General features: G+C 45.2%; 1 protein-coding gene and 1 long non-coding RNA gene across 2 annotated transcripts in view; one reads left to right on the top strand and one right to left on the bottom strand.

Moving 5' to 3' along the window:
• Nucleotides 1-8,291: 8,291 nt before the first annotated feature.
• Nucleotides 8,292-12,586, bottom strand: LOC140905203 (uncharacterized). The gene is made up of 3 exons (XR_012156790.2): nucleotides 11,769-12,586; nucleotides 9,035-9,095; nucleotides 8,292-8,649 (listed from the first exon to the last, which is right to left on the bottom strand). It is a non-coding gene; the product is annotated as an uncharacterized LOC140905203 (long non-coding RNA).
• Nucleotides 12,587-14,233: 1,647 nt separating this feature from the next.
• Nucleotides 14,234-18,349, top strand: part of YAF2 (YY1 associated factor 2) — a 44,456-nt gene continuing 40,340 nt past the window's right edge. The window contains exons 1-2 of the mRNA XM_073328034.2: nucleotides 14,234-14,450; nucleotides 14,700-14,825. Coding sequence (XP_073184135.1) covers nucleotides 14,425-14,450; nucleotides 14,700-14,825 — 152 coding nt within the window. The 5' untranslated portion in view covers nucleotides 14,234-14,424. The remainder of the gene's footprint in view (nucleotides 14,451-14,699; nucleotides 14,826-18,349) is intronic.

The following is an 18,349-nucleotide window of genomic DNA, read 5'->3' on the forward strand; positions in this document are numbered from 1 at the left end:
AAACAATCTGTTCCACCTTTTATTTAGCTGTGACACTCTAACACAGTTGTGGGCAACCTGCGGCACGCAGGCGCAGCCCATGAGGGTAATCTGCCTGCGGCAGTTTGTTTACATTGACTGTACACAGGCACAGCTACCCGCAGCTCCCATTGGCCACGGTTCACCATTCCTGGCCAATGGGAGCTGCGGGAAGCAGCGGCCAGCACATCACTGTGGCCCGTGCCGCTTCTTGCAGCTCCCAGAGGCCGGGAACGGCGAACCGTGGCCACTGGGAGCTGTGGGCGGGCGGCCGTGCCTGTGGATGGTCAATATAAACAAACTATCTCACGGCCGCCAGTGAATTGCCCTGACGGACCACGTGTGGTCGTGGGCCGCAGGTTGCTCACCACTGCTCTAATACCTTTCCACAGACTATAACGTGTACAGTGCTCACTTTATCTTTATTTTTTATTACAAGTATTTGCAATGTAAAAAACAAAATAATTAGTATTTTTCAATTCACCTCATACAAGTACTGTAATACAATCTCTTTATTGTGAAAGTTAAACTTACAACTGTAGAATTATGTACAAAAAATAACTGCATTCAAAAATAAAACAATGTAAAACTTTGGAGTCTACAAGCCCACTCAGTCCTACTTCTTGTTCAGCCAATCACTTGAAAACAACTTTGTTTACATTAGCAGGAGATAATGCTGCCCGCTTCTTGTTTCCAGTGTGACCTGAAAGTAAGACCAGGCATTCTCATGTCACTGTTGTAGCCGGCGTTGCAAGATATTTTTGTGCCAGATGCACTAACGATTCATATGTCCCTTCATGCTCCAACCACCATTCCAAAGGACATACGGCCACGCTGTTGATGGGTTCTGCTCGATAACAATCCAAAGCAGTGCAGACCGATGCATGTTCATTTTCATTATCTGAGACAGATGCCACCAGCAGAAGGTTGATTTCCTTTTTTGGTGGTTCAGATTCTGTAGTTTCTGCATCAGAGTGTTGCTCTTTTGAGACTTCTAAAAGCATGGTCCACACCTCATCCTGATCAGATTTTGGAAGGAACTTCAGATTCTTAAACCTTGGTTCAAGTCCTGTAGATATCTTTAGAAATCTCACATTGGTACCTTCTTTGCATTTTGTCAAATCTGCAGCGAAAGTGTTCTTAATTGAATAACCTGCTGGGTCATCATCTGAGACTGCTATAACATGAAATATATGCTAGAATGCGGTAAAACAGAGCAGGAGACATACTATTCTCCCCCAAGGAGTTCAGTCACAAATGTAATTAACACATTTTTTTTTAACAAGTGTCATCAGCATGGAAACATGTCGTCTAGAATGGTGGCCAAGCATGAAGGGGCATGCAAATGTTTAGTGTATCTGGCACATAAATACATTGCAACGCTGGCTACAAAAGTGCAATGCGAATGCCTGTTTTCATTTTCAGGTGACATTGTAAATAAGAAGTGGGCAGCATTATCTCCTGTAAATGTAAACAAACTTGTTTGTCTTAGTAATTGGCTGAACAAGTAGGACTGAATGGACTTGTAGGATTTAAAGTTTTACATTGTTTTGTTTTTGAGTGCAGTTAAGTAAAAAAAAAATCTACATTTGTAAAGTGCACTTTCACAATAAAGAGATTGCACTACAGTACTTGTATAAGGTGAATTGAAAAATACTATTTCTTTTATCATTTTTCCAGTGCAAATATTTGTAATAAAAAATAATATAAAGTGAGCACTGTACATGTTGTATTGTGTTGTAATTGAAATCAATATATTTGAAAATGTAGAAAAAAATCCAAAAATATTTAATAAATGTCAATTGGTATTTTATTGTTTAACAGTGCTATTAAAACTATGATTAATCACGATTAATTTTTTTAATCATGATTCATGTTTTGAGTTAATTGCGTGTGTTAACTGCGATTGACAGCCCTACTTTTAATATTCTAAACCGTTCTCTTCTGCACCAATCTAGTCAAAGAGGAGTACCACACTCTTAAAAGATGCCTTCAAGATTAGTGGATCCTTGGAAATGTGATAAATGTGTTAGGAATTGAGAATTTATTATCATAAGTAAATGTAATAAGAAATCTTGGTAATTTGCATTATTCCTGGATACAACCGCTGAGCCTCAGCTCTAGTCTATGATGATTGCTAGCAAGACTGTATTGTGTGTGTGGTACACACAATTGGTTGTGTCTACATTTGAGTGGTGAACTGTTGATTGTATATTAATGTGGTTCTGGGTGAATTAATAAATTGTTGGTTGGTTAAGAATAAGCAGGAGTTCTGACTTGAAAAATACTATTCAAGTTAAAAGTTGACCAGAAAAGAAACCAGAGTTAAAACTAGTAAGCTAACACCTCTTGGGCTCAATAAAACAGGGTTATCCTACCGGATTCTATTATATATTGACAAACCTAGGTTGTCAGATTTCAGCACCCTGACAAATTCATAAATTGACCCCCTTTCATGCTTATATCCCCCTCCCCTACAACATTAGAGCATTCTGATGGTTGTTCTAATTTACACCAATCTGTAGAAGCTGCAAAAGGTTAAAACTCTAAGGGTATGTCTACACTACGAAATTAGGTCGAATTTATAGAAGTCGGTTTTTTTGAAATCGGTTTTATATATTCGAGTGTGTGTGTCCCCACAGAAAATGCTCTAAGTGCATTAAGTGCATTAACTCGGCGGAGCGCTTCCACAGTACCGAGGCAAGCGTCGACTTCTGGAGCGTTGCACTGTGGGTAGCTATCCCACAGTTCCCGCAGTCTCCGCTGCCCATTGGAATTCTGGGTTGATATCCCAATGCCTGATGGGGCTAAAACATTGTCGCGGGTGGTTCTGGGTACATATCGTCAGGACCCCGTTCCCACCCTCCCTCCCCCCGTGAAAGCAAGGGCAGACAATCATTTCGCGCCTTTTTTGTCTGCTGCCAGCCAAAGATGTAAAGGATCGATGGAGTGGGTCAGAACAAGACATAGACCAGATTTGTTTTGGACTCATTTTCCTCCTCCCCTGTCTAGATCACACTGCAGTCAGTCACAGAGAAGGCACAGCGAGGTTAATCTAGCCATGTATCAATCAGAGGCCAGGCTAACCTCCTTGTTCCAATAACAACGATAACTTTGGTGCACCATTTCTTATTGGAACCCTCCGTGCAGTCCTGCCTGAAATACTCCTTGATGTACAGGCACACCCTTTGTTGATTTTAGCTCCCTGAAGCCAACCCTGTAAGCTGTGTCGTCAGTCGCCCCTCCCTCCGTCAGAGCAACGGCAGACAATCGTTCCGCGCCTTCTTTCTGTGCGGACGCCATACCAAGGCAAGCATGGAGGCCGCTGAGCTCATTTTGGCAATTAGGAGCACATCAACCACCACACGCATTATCCAGCAGTATATGCAGCACCAGAACATGGCAACGCGATACCGGGCGAGGAGGCGACGTCAGCGCGGTCCCGTGAGTGATCAGGACATGGACACAGATTTCTCTGAAAGCATGGGCCCTGCCAATGCATGCATCATGGTGCTAATGGGGCAGGTTCATGCTGTGGAACGCCGATTCTGGGCTCGGGAAACAAGCACAGACTGGTGGGACCGCATAGTGTTGCAGGTCTGGGACGATTCCCAGTGGCTGCGAAACTTTCGCATGCGTAAGGGCACTTTCATGGAACTTTGTGACTTGCTTTCCCCTGCCCTGAAGCGCATGAATACCAGGATGAGAGCAGCCCTCACAGTTGAGAAGCGAGTGGCGATAGCCCTGTGGAAGCTTGCAACGCCAGACAGCTACCGGTCAGTCGGGAATCAATTTGGAGTGGGCAAATCTACTGTGGGGGCTGCTGTGATGCAAGTAGCTCACGCAATCAAAGATCTGCTGATATCAAGGGTAGTGACCCTGGGAAATGTGCAGGTCATAGTGGATGGCTTTGCTGCAATGGGATTCCCTAACTGTGGTGGGGCTATAGACGGAACCCATATCCCTATCTTGGCACCGGAGCACCAAGCCGGCGAGTACATAAACCGCAAGGGGTACTTTTCGATAGTGCTGCAAGCTCTGGTGGATCACAAGGGACGTTTCACCAACATCAACGTGGGATGGCCGGGAAAGGTGCATGACGCTCGCATCTTCAGGAACTCTGGTCTGTTTCAAAAGCTGCAGGAAGGGACTTTCTTCCCAGACCAGAAAATAACTGTTGGGGATGTTGAAATGCCTATATGTATCCTTGGGGACCCAGCCTACCCCTTAATGCCATGGCTCATGAAGCCGTACACAGGCAGCCTGGACAGTAGTCAGGAGCTGTTCAACTACAGCCTGAGCAAGTGCAGAATGGTGGTAGAATGTGCATTTGGACGTTTAAAGGCGCGCTGGCGCAGTTTACTGACTCGCTTAGACCTCAGCGAAACCAATATTCCCACTGTTATTACTGCTTGCTGTGTGCTCCACAATATCTGTGAGAGTAAGGGGGAGACGTTTATGGCGGGGTGGGAGATTGAGGCAAAATCGCCTGGCTGCTGGTTACGCGCAGCCAGACACCAGGGCGGTTAGAAGAGCTCAGGAGGGCGCGGTACGCATCAGAGAAGCTTTGAAAACCAGTTTCATGACTGGCCAGGCTACAGTGTGAAAGTTCTGTTTGTTTCTCCTTGATGAAACCCCCCGCCCCTTGGTTCACTCTACTTCCCTGTAAGCTAACCACCCTCCCCTCCTCCCTTTAATCACCGCTTGCAGAGGCAATAAAGTCATTGCTGCTTCACAGTCATGCATTCGTTATTCATTCATCACACAAATAGGGGGATGACTACCAAGGTATCCCAGGAGGGGTGGTGGAGGAGGGAAGGAAAATGCCACACAGCACTTTAAGCACAGCACTTTAAAAGTTTACTACTTTAAAATTTATTGAATTACAGCCTTCTTTTTTTTGGGCAATCCTCTGTTGTGGAGTCGCTGGTTGGCCGGAGGCACCCCCACCGCGTTCTTGGGCGTCTGGGTGTGGAGGCTATGGAACTTGGGGAGGAGGGCGGTTGGTTACAGAGGGGCAGCAGTGGCAGTCTGTGCTCCAGCTGCCTTTGCTGCAGCTCAACCATACACTGGAGCATTCTGGTTTGGTCCTGCAGCAGCCTCAGCATTGAATCCTGCCTTCTCTCATCACGCTGCCGCCACATTTGAGCTTCAGCCCTGTCTTCTGCCCTCCACTTACTCTCTTCAGCCCTCCACCTCTCCTCCCGGTCATTTTGTGCTTTCCTGCACTCTGACATTATTTGCCTCCACGCATTCGTCTGTGCTCTGTCAGTGTGGGAGGACAGCATTAGCTCGGAGAACATTTCATCTCGAGTGCGTTTTTTTTTCTTTCTAAGCTTCACTAGCCTCTGGGAAGGAGAAGATCCTGTGATCATTGAAACACATCCAGCTGGTGGAGAAAAAAAAAGGGACAGCGGTATTTAAAAAGACACATTTTATAAAACAGTCGCTACACTCTTTCAGGGTAAACCTTGCTGTTAACATTACATACATAGCACATGTGCTTTCGTTACAAGGTCGCATTTTGCCTCCTCCCACCGCGTGACTACCCCCTCAACCCTCCCCCCTCCCCGTGGCTAACAGCGGGGAACATTTCTGTTCAGCCACAGGCAAACAGCACAGCAGGAATGTGTCCCTGAAGAAAAGCACCCTATTTCAACCAGGTGACCATGAATTATATCTCACTCTCCTGAGGATAACACAGAGAGAGAAAGAACGGATTTTGGTTGAATGCCAGCAAACATACACTGCAATGCTTTGTTCTACAGTGATTCCCAAGTATGTGTTACTGGCCTGGAGTGATAAAAGTGTCCTACCATGAAGGACGAAATAAGGCTGCCCTCCCCAGAAACCTTTTGCAAAGGCTTTAGGACTACATCTAGGAGAACCGCAAATGCCAGGGCAAAGTAATCCTTTCACATGCTTGCTTTTAAACCATGTATAGCATTTTAAAAGGTACACTCACCAGAGGTCCCTTCTCTGCCTGCTGGGTCCAGGAGGCAGCCTTGGGTGGGTTCGGGGGGTACTGGCTCCAGGTCTAGGGTGAGAAACAGTTCCTGGCTGTCGGGAAAACCGGTTTCTCCGCTTGCTTGCTGTGAGCTATCTACAACCTCCTCCTCCTCCTCATCTTCTTCGTCCCCAAAACCTGCTTCCGTATTGCCTCCATCTCCATTGAAGGAGTCAAACAACACGGCTGGGGTAGTGGTGGCTGAACCCCCTAAAATGGCATGCAGCTCATCATAGAAGCGGCATGTTTGGGGCTCTGACCCAGAGCGGCTGTTCGCCTCTCTGGTTTTCTGGTAGGCTTGCCTCAGCTCCTTCAGTTTCACGCGGCACTGCTTCGGGTCCCTGTTATGGCCTCTGTCCTTCATGCCCTGGGAGATTTTCACAAAGGTTTTGGCATTTCGAAAACTGGAACAGAGTTCTGATAGCACGGATTCCTCTCCCCAAACAGCGATCAGATCCCGTACCTCCCGTTCGGTCCATGCTGGAGCTCTTTTGCGATTCTGGGACTCCATCATGGTCACCTGTGCTGATGAGCTCTGCATGGTCACCTGCAGCTTGCCACGCTGGCCAAACAGGAAATGAGATTCAAAAGTTCGCGGTTCTTTTCCTGTCTACCTGGCCAGTGCATCTGAGTTGAGAGTGCTGTCCAGAGCGGTCAGAATGGAGCACTCTGGGATAGCTCCCGGAGGCCAATAACATCGAATTGTGTCCACAGTACCCCAAATTCGAGCTGGGAACGTCGATTTAAGCGCTAATCCACTTGTCAGGGGTGGAGTAAGGAAATCGATTTTAAGAGCCCTTTAAGTCGAAATAAAGGGCTTCACTGTGTGGACGGGTGCAGGTTTAAATCGATTTAACGCTGCTAAATTCGACCTAAAGTCCTAGTGTAGACCAGGGCTAATTCAAGATCAGTGTTGTGTACGTGTGTCTTCATCACTCCTCCTTTTCAGTAACCACATCCCCTTTTCCTGCTCACCAGCAACAAGAAAGAGGAGTTACATATGAGCCCCTGTCAGCTGTATGCCATTGCAGGGTTAAACTTGCATCCTCCAGGGGCCTTTTGCGCAGGTTTTGTAGGCAAAAAAACACGAGCAAGATAGTGCAAAGCCACTACACCATACTGAAGGAGCCAGCTCGCAGTGTTCAACTTGAGAGTTCCAAGAGTGAAAATCTGTAGAGGTCAGTATTATTATTATTTACTATTTTCTGGACACTTCTTGCAATGTGAAAATGGTCTTAAAAATGCATTCTACTGGGTCATCTAGACTTTACTAACTGCTTCTCTTTGAACCATCATCTAACAGAGTGACTCAAACCTGATCTAATATGACTGACAGGCCCGTTGAGAGGTTTCTCCTTCTCACAGCTCCAGACCACCTGTCAATGCCATGGGCTCACTGTATACAGTGTACTGTACCTACAGGCAGAGCCTGAGGGTGCACTCCATATTAATTAAAAATCCCCCTTGCTCTCTTTCTTTCATTTTGAAAAAAAACCATAATAAACAGGTTCTATAAAACAGTCAATTGAAATATTACACTTATCAACAATAAAAGTACAACCAGTGGGAAAGGATATAAGGAAGATAAAAGGTGAGTTTATTACAGATTTTTATAGAAAACACAGCAGTAGTGGTGAGGCATCTAGAAAAGCAGAATCATCCTCTCATTTATTAAAGAGCTTCCAATTGTCTGTCTTGACCATCATCATAGATCTCTCCATTGTGTGTGTTATTCATTGGCTATATTAGTGTGTGGTTGTTTTTGCTTGATATTATATTTTATTTTGATTTAATTTAAAAAAGGAAAAGGGAAAGCATAACAATATCCATGGTTATTGACACCTGCTATGTGGGGGATCGGGAAACTTTCAAAGTCCCGACTCAGATCGGGTGACTGGGGCCAAGAAATAAAGAGTGATCTATTAACATCATTCCTGGGTGCCTCACCTTAATTAAACTTTTCCTTCTCTCCCCTCTGGGATGATATGGGGACAGGAGCTCTGTAAAGAGATTCTCATGGAGACTTCCTCCTCCAGAGCACCCTGCCATGGGTTTTATACTGGGAGGGGAAGATCTGATCCTAAATACCAGGGGTGGCCAAACTGAGCCTGAGAAGGAGCCAGAATTTATCAATGTACATTGCCAAAGAGCCACAGTTATATGGCAGCAGCCCCCCATCAGCTCTCCCCCTCTCCCGCCCAGGCTCCCAGTGCCTCCCGCCCACTGGTGCCTTCCCCTCCCTCCCCATCAGCTGTTTCATGGCGTGCAGGAGGCTTTGGGAGGACGGGGGAGGAGCGAGGGCACGGTAGGCTCAGGGGAGGGGCAGGAAGGGGTCGAGTGAGGGCAGGGCCTGTGGCAGAGCCAGGGGTTGAGCAGTGAGCACCCCCCAGCACATTGGAAAGTTGGTGCCCATAGCTCCAACCCCAGAGTCGGTGCCTATACAAAGAGACGTATATTAACTTCTGAAGAGCTGCATGTGGCTTCGGAGCCACAGGTTGGCCACCCGTGCTATATACAATAAATAATTGGTGTGAGATCTTGTGGTACTGTACACATTGGTGCTTGTTTCTTGTAGTCCTCAGAGTGTACTCTTCTAAAGAAGTTATCACTTCCATAAGTCTTTCCTGTAAAAAGGTTGCTTAATTAGTTAATTAATTACATTACATTAATTAAAAAGAACAGTGCAGTTCAAAGATCCTTCTCCCCTCCTGATACATAAGTCCTCCATACTCCCCTGTTTTTCTTGACATTTCCAAGGTAATACACACAGGCCAAATTCTGATCTCATGTACACTGGTGTAAATCTGTAGTAATTTCAATGAAGTCCATTTACACCTACCAAAGAATTTGGTCTACTGCCTATTAAGCCCTGTGCAGGGGCTCAGGGCTGCGGTGAATTTGCAAAGGAAACATGCTGAAGGCGCAACTTGACCAAGAGCGGACCTATAATAAAGAGGCCTATATCTGCAAATTCCAACTGAGGGCCCAAGTGTTGCTTTTGTTACCTACCTCCAAATCCAAGTTGTTGGCCATTGGCAAGGTCCCTTTGAAGTAGTGATTTGGGCCAGAACTGTAGATTATGAAGTTCACCAACCGGGAAAGAGAGAGAATACTCAGATATATCACACTAACCTGCTGAAAGTGTTGAAAGAGCAAGAGAGAGTCCTCATCTCTCTGTTCCCTCCTGACCCTGAGCTTGGCTCCCAGGCTATAACAGTTCCCAATCCAGATACAGTGCTGATCAGAGAAGGGTTATGACTTAAATGGGAGCAGCAGATACACAAGTTTCCTTTCTGTGTTTTTGGCAAACCCAGGTCAGACTCACTTGGTGTTGCACAATATAGAAACTGAACCCAGACAAAAAGTGGGGGAAACCGTGCAACCACTACCCAGGAAAATGTGGGAGACAGTGCAGCAAGAACAGCAGAACTTCTTGACGCTATCGGTCATCCTAAAGTCACACAAGTGGTGAAGTCTGATCCTACTTGTGCCCAAGCCAGATGGTTCAACACAATTCTGCACTGACTTTCAAAAAGTGAATGCAGTATCCAAGTTGGATACCTATCCCATGCCTCAGATCTGGAGAAGTTGGGGATACCAGGTATATATTTCCACCCTTGATTTGACCAAGTGATACTAGCAGATCCCCCACCCCTGAATCCCAGGAGAAGGCTGCCCCTTCTATATACCCCTGGGCTTATTCCAGTTTAAAACCATGCCCTTTGGTCTGCATGGGGCTGCTGCTACATTCCAGCGGTTATTTGAAAAAGTGTTATGACTACCCAGACAGTATGCAGTCACTTATATTGATGATATTGTCATTTGTAGTGAAACCTGGGACGACCACATGAAACACCTCACACCAGTCCTACAGGTGTTCCAGGAAGCTGGACTGAAAGTGAACCCCGCTAAATGTCAATTGACCAACAAGTGAACTACCTGGGATATACTGTGGGTGGGGAATAGTTATGCCTTTTGGTGGGAAAGATTAAGGCCTTGTCAGAATACACTATCCCCTCTACAAAGAAACAGGTGTGCCGCTTCCTGGGGCTAGCACAATATTATAGGTGGTTCATCCCCGACTTTGCCATGATCACCAACTCTTTAACATAACTGGTGAAAGATGCCACACCAAGGAAGACCCATTGAACTGAAGCCTTTGGCAAAACCTTCCAGATATTAAAAGAATGACTGATCCAGGAACCCATTTTGTTTCACCCTGACATCTTGAAGCCTTTTATTTTGTAAATGAACATAAGAATGGCCATACTGGGTCAGACCAATCTAACCCAGTATCCTGTCTTCCGACAGTGGCCAATGCCAGATGCTTCTGAGGGAATGAAGAGAACAGGCAGTCATCGAGTGATCCATCCCCTATCGTCCACTCCCAGCTTCTGGCAAATGGAGCTAGGGATACTCAGCATGGGGTTGCCTCCCTGACCATCTTGGCTAATAGCCATTGATGGATCTATCCTTCATAAACTTATCTAGTTCTTTTTTGAGCCCTGTTATAGTTTTGGCCTTCATAACATCCCCAGGCAATGAGTTCCACAGGTTTACTGTGCACTGTGTGAAGACTTCCTTTTGTTTGTTTTAAATCTGCCGCCTATTAATTTCATTGGGTGACCCCTGGTTCTTGTGCTATGTAAAGGAGTAAATAACACTTCCTTATTCACTTTCTCCACAACAAAGTCATCTCTTTTCCGAGATGAAAAGTCCCAGTCTTTAATCTCTTGTATGGAAGCTGTCCCATACTCTTTTGTTGCCCTTCTCTGTACCTTTTCCAATTCTATTATATCTTTTTTGAGATGGGTGACCAGAATTGCACACAGTATTCCATGGATTTATACAGAGGCATTATGATATTTTCTGTTTTATTATCTATCCCTTTCCTATTGGTTCCAAACATTCTGGGTTTTTTTTTGGTGACTGCTGCTGCAAACTGAGCAGATATTTTCAGAAAACTATCCACGATAACTCCAAGATCTCTTTCTTGAGAGGTAACAGTTAATTTACACCCCATCATTTTGTAAGTACAGTTGGGATTGTTTTCCAATGTGCATTACTTTGCATTTACAAACATTGAATTTCATCTGTCATTTTATGGCCCATTCACCCAGTTTTGCGAGATCCCTTTGTAACTCTTTGCAGTCTGCTTTGTACTTAACTATGTCAAATAATTTTGTATCATCTGCAAATTTTGCCACCTCACTGTTTACTGCTTTTTCCAAATCATTTATGAATACGTTGAATAGCACTGGTCCCAGTACAGAACTCTGGGGGACACCACTATTTACCTCTTTCCACTGTGAAAACTGATAATTTATTCCTACCCTTTGTTTTCTGTCTTTTAACCAGTTACGGATCCATGAGAAGACCTTCCCTCTTATCCCATGATTGCTTACTTGTCAAAGGCTTTCTGAAGGTCTAAGTACACTATATCCCCTGGATTACCCTTGTCTACATGTTTGCTGACCCCCTCAAAGAATTTGACTAGATTGGTGAGGCATGATTTCCCTTTACAAAAGCCATGCTGACTCTTCCCCAACAAATTGTTTTTATCAACGAGTCTGATAATTCTGTTCTTTACTATAGTTTCAACCAATTTGTCTGGTACTGAAGTTAGGCTTACTGGCCTGTAATTGCCAGGTTCACCTCTGGAGCCTTTTTTTAAAAAATGGTGTCACATTAGCTATCCTCCAGTCATCTGGTACAGAAGCTGATTTAAATGATAGTTACATACCACACTTTATGGATGCATCTGATGTCAGCCTTGGGGCTGTACTGTCACAGGAAGTGGTAGTAGTGGAACCTCTTGTCTTCAACATCAGCAGGAAGTTGTTCCCCCAGGAAGTTGCTTCCTTGGAGACTGAGAAGGAGGCCCTAATGGTAAAATGGTCTATAGATGCCCTATGCTATTACCTATGGGGCCACCCATTCCAGCTGGTGACTGTCCCTTATGATGGCTACAGTTCCTGAAGGACCATAATGCCAGAGTGATGTGTTAGTATTTGTCTCTGCAACCATACCACAAAACAGTGTTTCATCAAGCTGGCACAGAGTATAAAAATGCAGGCTTCTTTTCACAAGACTGGTGGAGGCAGGAAGACTCAATACAAGTTCACGCAGTGACTCTGGAGCTGAGGGAGGAGGGTGTGGGATGGGGTTTACAGACTCCCCATTAAACCAGAGCAAGGCATAAGGCAGTACTTAGTGGGTTAGGAAGACCCCCACCCCGTAGCAGCTGTAGGGCATGCTCCAGGTGGAGGGACAGTTAAAAGGGCACTGGTAGCCCAGAGGAAGGGGGAAAAGGAGTTATAGGCTGTACCAGGAAGTGAGATTTAAAGCCTGGAGCTGTGGAAGAGTGACTACAGCACTGATAAGGCCAGTCTGCAAGCAGTGATTCATATTCCTCTCTTCTTGGAGTTGGAAACCCATAAGAGGCCCCAAAGAATGGGATATTGTTCCCGTGGCAGACTAAGCTGATACTACTATGACTGTGACCATGCCCCAAATGAAAGAGCCACGGTCCAGTAGCAATTGACCCAGGGAAAAGTGTAACTTGGGGTGGACCAACGAGTGGTCTGGACCCTGCAATACCACTTTAGAGCCCTTGATTTGGACCCGGTGGAGTGGGTGGCCTGGGTCCCTCTGTATTGCTCCTACTCCCCTTTGCTGTGCCAGAACCCCAGGGGGAGTAGAAAGGACAGAAGGGTCTGAGGCGCATTGAATATGATTTGGCAGTGCCTCCTCCAGAATGAACAAGACTAATGAGAACTGTGGAGCTGCTGCCTGACCACTAGGCCAGCTGGGTATCAGATTGACCGGCTACAGGGATTTTTGGTGTTAAGGATGTCATTTGAAAAAAATCCTGTGAGTGGACAAAGAGCCCCCAGGTGGCTGCATTTTGCAGGGAAGAAGGGAATAAAGTTCACCTAGGAGTCTATAGATATTCCCTCGCAGTACATTTCTGTAATGTCCTATTACTGTCCCAAACTCAGGACTTACTTGAAGCTTGCTCACTCTGAGCAAGTTTCTCCTTCTTCCTGCCTCCTAGGTTGAGCAATGCTGCTGAGTGCTACTGCATGGAGCATGAATCCATCTTTCAAAAGTCACTCTGTCCTGTGTCACAGACCAACAATATTTTAGATGTGGTTACATCAAAGGTAGGCGCATGTCATTGGTGGTTTCCTGTGCCTCTATCAGTGTACCAAGGTATGCAAAAAATAGTATTTCTTCTCTCTGTAATGTTATTCAAATAGGATGAAATTCACTTAACCGTTTAAAATAGGATAATCTTTTAGTATAATACAGCTCACTATTAGTAGATTCTTCTCGATTTTCTGCCTACATTTTCCTTCTCTTTATTACACCCCACCCATGAAGAGCATGCCCAAGGCCTTGAACTGGCAGTGAAAGTGGACCGAGAGCCAGTGCTGATGTGGCCTAACCCGTGGAGAAAGTGGGCTGTCTCATTCTGTACTACCTGCAACCTTAGTATTGTTCATATTTATATTCAGGGAATTATAGTTATCCAGTCTGGAGCTGATAAATGAGGCCAGGTCTCTGGCTCACAGGAAGAGGTGTTGTTTGAAGAGGTGAAAGGGAGAGGTTTTCTGGATCAGTCCTGGCTTTATGAGGACAGGGTGCAATCTTGCATTGTGTGTAATTTGCATATCATCCTAGGTGAGATGACATTGTAATAGGAAAATGGTTCTGCCATGTATTTCAGCCCATGCAGGCTGCATCTGTAATACATCAAAACACGCAGGGCCTATATGAAATACATATGTCATCGCTGGAGAGGGGCTCTGTCTCTCAGCCCGCCTGGCAGCTTGCTTGCCATGTGCTGTTAGGCAAGCTGTTACAGGCGCAGGAGACAACACAATGGCCCGGGGGACCCCAACACCGTCACTCCCTGCGGGGCGGGGACCCCCAACCCGCTGGCCCAGCACCCGCACGAGTTCCCATCTCCCTACCGCCTGCCTCCCGGGCGCTGGCCGTGAAAGGGCGACCCCGACAGCCAGCGCCGTGGCGGGTGAGGGACCCGGGCTGCCCTAGTCGCCTCAGCTCTCCGGCCGCTTCCCCTGGCTGCCGCCCGCTCACCGCAGCCGCGTCCCCGCGCCCCTCCGGCCGGCCGGCCGGCGCCGCCAGCCGATGCGAACCTGCCGCCTCGCGCGGCCTGGGGCGCGGAGGGCTGCGGGCGGCCGCTGGTTGGCGGCGGGGGGACACGTGAGGGAGGAGGGGGCGGCGGGCGGCAGCGGGAGCCGGAGTTTCCCCGACAGCTGGAGGTTGCGGCGGCGGCTCCTCCTCCCCGCTCGAGCCAGGGCCTCCCCCCCGCGCTCCTCCTTATTTACAAACACACAAAGGGCCGGGCCGGGGTCGCGTCTGCAGCCGGCATGGGAGACAAGAAGAGCCCGACCAGGTAAGGGCGGCGCGGGGGCCTGGCGCCGGCAGCGCCCGCGCCCTGGATTAGCGGCGCCTCCTGGCCGGGCCCGACTCTGCGCCGGGAGCAGCAGCAGCGGAGGCAGCGGCGGCGAGCCGGCTCCGCCGTGCAGCGGCCATGGCGGCCGCGGGAGCCGGGCTGCAGCGGGGGCGGTCGGGCCGGGCTGAGAGCCGGGCCTGACCCACCGCCCTGCCTGTTTTGTCCCTCCCCTCGTTGTGTGTGTTGCAGGCCGAAGCGGCAGCCGAAACCCTCCTCGGACGAGGGCTACTGGGACTGCAGCGTGTGCACCTTCCGGAACAGCGCCGAGGCCTTCAAGTGCATGATGTGCGATGTGAGGAAGGGCACCTCCACCCGGTGAGTGTCCGGCTACCCCGACCCGGCCGCCGGCGAGCAGCTCGCAGCCGCCCCGGCGTGCCAGGGAGCCGCCTGCTGCAGTAGGAACTAGGTCAGATTGATTGGGGACCCTATCGCCCGTGGTCTGCAGGGACAGGGACCAGAAATGCAGCAGCGTTTGATCCCAGACTCGTTTAACGCTTTGGCTCTGCCCGCTAAGAGGCATTTTCCTTTATAAAATTAACAGAATACCTGTCCAGATGCTAGTTGATTCAGCTCTGAAATCATCTGGAAGGGAAGAGGAGGGGAGCTCCCTTCATTGCAAGGAGCTCCCTGGGCTTGACTAGCATCTTGCGCTTTGATTAATGTGTGGTATCCAAGCAGGTTTCCTTTTGTATGTTGTACTAAAATAGCGTATGCAATGTTACATTTTTTTTAGATAATGCCTATGGGGTTTATTCACCTAATTATGAAAATAATTCTGTGCAGCATAAAGTGAGGTAGTTTTATACATTAAAACTTGAAAATAATTATCCGTACAAAGTACAATGTGTTAAACTTTTTTTTTTTTCATTGAAAGAAAGACAGGTCTGGGTCACCTTTATGCTATTTTGCCTAAAGTATTTGCCTGTATTACCAGTATTTTTTCTTTATGCCGTAGCCTAATTCTATTTCCTCAAAAAACCTAAACAAAAATCCCTACATTTTTGTTTGTTTTATCTCTAGCATTAAAGAACTGTCCAGTTTATTTTCAACCCCACCTTAGAGATTCCATCTCTACAGAGGCAATTCCCTGCTACTACTTTTATAAAAGAAATGTAAATTGGCTGAGTTTTGTTATACAGAAAAAGTCAGTCTAAAAATCAGTGACTTCCCAGAACAACCTTTTCCTTTAGAACTCCTTCAGAAAGCATGCTGGGAATTATTTGAATCCAGCATGTCTGTATAGTTCTAATATTGTAGGTTAGAACAGAGATAGTCAATTATTTTTAGTCAAGGTTCACTTTTCTTAGGGTACAGGCAAGGTCCAGACTCCAGAGGAAATAATAATAATAAAAACCCCCTATAATGATAGTAAGTAAATAAAAAGATTCTGGTGTCTGTTCAAAAGCGTCTGGCGGTCCAGATTTGGCCCCCAGTCTGCCTATTGATTACTCCTGGTTTAGAACATGCATTAGAGGATGGATAATTCTATAAAACCAACAAGCGTGCAGTTGTACAGTCCTTTGCACATTAGCATAAGAAAATACTTATTTAATTAGCTTTTATTATTATTACTATTATACCTTATCAGTTAATCCTGTTAGCAAAAGAAGTTTAAGTGGCCACAGAAGTCGCAGTCTTATCAGGAGTTAAAGAATTTCATTCAGACATAAACAATAACAATACTGTATATGACTTTTGCAATGAATTTATGGTAAGTCAATGTTAGAATACAAAACTGTAGAATTGAGTAAAATAACTTCAGGACTAGAGATGTCTGTCTCGTTTTTTTTTCTGGGGGGGGGGTTGGACAACCTTGTTGCAGATTTGTAAAAAACCATAATGAATTTTAAAGTATCTTTTCAAAGCTAACTTTAAATTAAAATGAGACTGGTTTTCTGCTTAAGTCACTGTCAGTTTTCAGAGAATTTAATCAACTATACATCTTTAATAGAATTAAAGAATTAGAATGGTGGGTGAGGTAATATCTTTTACTGGACCAACTTCTTTTGGTGAAAGAGACAAGCTTCCCAAACCTGAACAAGAGCTCAGGGTAAGCGCGACAGCCTCTCCTTTTCACCAACAGAGGTTGGTCCTATAAATACTACCTCACCCACCATGTGTCTCTACTATCCTGGGACCAACATGGGTACAACAGCACTGCAGACATACGTCTTAATAGTCAGACAGCATCCATAAAAAGTTACAATGCCCGAAGAGTGAAAGCAAAATTTCCCAAACCAGTTTAATACAAGTGAAGATGACAGCTTCTTCTAAACTTCATTAAGGACTCAAAGCCAATTAAAATAGTATTTTATTACACTAAAAAAATCATTTGGGAGAAAAGTATTAGAATGTACAGGTGGCATTGGCTAGAGAGGCAGCTATGGGAAACCAATGCTATCATTGCTTTATTCTACAGTATTTTAAAAAGAAACAAAAACCTAATTTTGTTTTTCCTTGTTCAGTGAAGTTCTGATATGCAGGTTTTCAGTAGATCCATGGATTTTTGTTTCCCCACTTAAAACCTAAACCAAATGTGTAACCGACTAGATGTATGGATTTCTTGCCATAAGACTTAGTCACATTTTCAAAAGCAGCCTTCTAAGTTGTGTTTACAGTACCATGTATGCAAAGTCCTGAATTTATACATGCCAGTCACATATACAGATAGTTGATTCACATGTTTAATTACATTTGTGTGCACAAATTAAGCCCTAATCCTGCATTTGGATTTGTGCTGGTGGACCCCTGTGCCCATGAAGAACTTCATTGGACTCATTAGGGTCCATTCATAGATCCAGTTATAGGCTAGAGTGAGGACCTTTTGAAAGTGTGTTCCAAGTAGTTCATACAAAAAAAAGTTTTTAATCAGAGGGAACACTAGTCACTTCTAAAATAACACTTTTGTTAGAGAGATAGTGGATGAATTCTGTAGTCTTTTGCTTCAGAGTATAATATTTTTATAAGTAAAATTGATGCCTATTCAGAACTATAATGAGGCTATTAGTTCACATCTCAAAAACACTATCAATTTTTTTACTGTGTGGTATGACTGTCTTTTAGGCCAGTGTAGACCATTGTTGAGGTGCCTGGGCGATTCAGAACAGAGAAATTTCCTACTTGGTACCTGACCTTTTTAGATTTTTGCATTTTGTGAATGCTAAATTTCACTAAATTAACTCAGAATTGCAGGGAAAAAATGCAGACAACTACAGACCATGAATGTTGTGTTTGTTTTTTTTTTTTGAAAGCCACTGGAGAACAGGTGAAAATGAGATATTTGAATTTTCATAGTTTCAATATTAATATAATAATAAATATTTTCAGTCTTTTCATGTTTTCACTGTAGAATAATGGAGTTTTTTTACATTTCCACAAAGTTTGACTTTTTTATTTTAATAGATAGGCATTGATTATGATTTTATAAAAAGATAAGTAAAAACAATATAAATGTGGGGGTTTTTTTGCATTATATTTTCCTATATTTTTGAACTATAATAAAAATGAATAATTACAGCAGATTGTATCATGGAGTGAAATTAACTTTGTGGCAGTATCATCTTACATGGTTAAACTGGGCGGTGCTTGGATGGGAGACCTCCCAGAGAAATTCTGGATGCTTGCAGGAAGTGATGTGATTCATTAGGTAGCACTCTTTTCCTTTTGTTAACACTAAACCAGTGCCCTAGCATGGTGCCAGGCTTCAATATACTGCTATTTGGATAAGACATAAAAGAAAGGTCTTGACGGTAAGTTAAAAATTCCATTACTTTGGATAGTAAGGCAGGATTCCATTTTGGGTAACTTCACTCATGACCTAAATTCTTCCTGTAGATATA

The sequence above is a fragment of the Lepidochelys kempii genome, chromosome 1 (genome assembly GCF_965140285.1).
Source record: "Lepidochelys kempii isolate rLepKem1 chromosome 1, rLepKem1.hap1, whole genome shotgun sequence".
Taxonomy (NCBI): Eukaryota; Metazoa; Chordata; order Testudines; family Cheloniidae; genus Lepidochelys; species Lepidochelys kempii.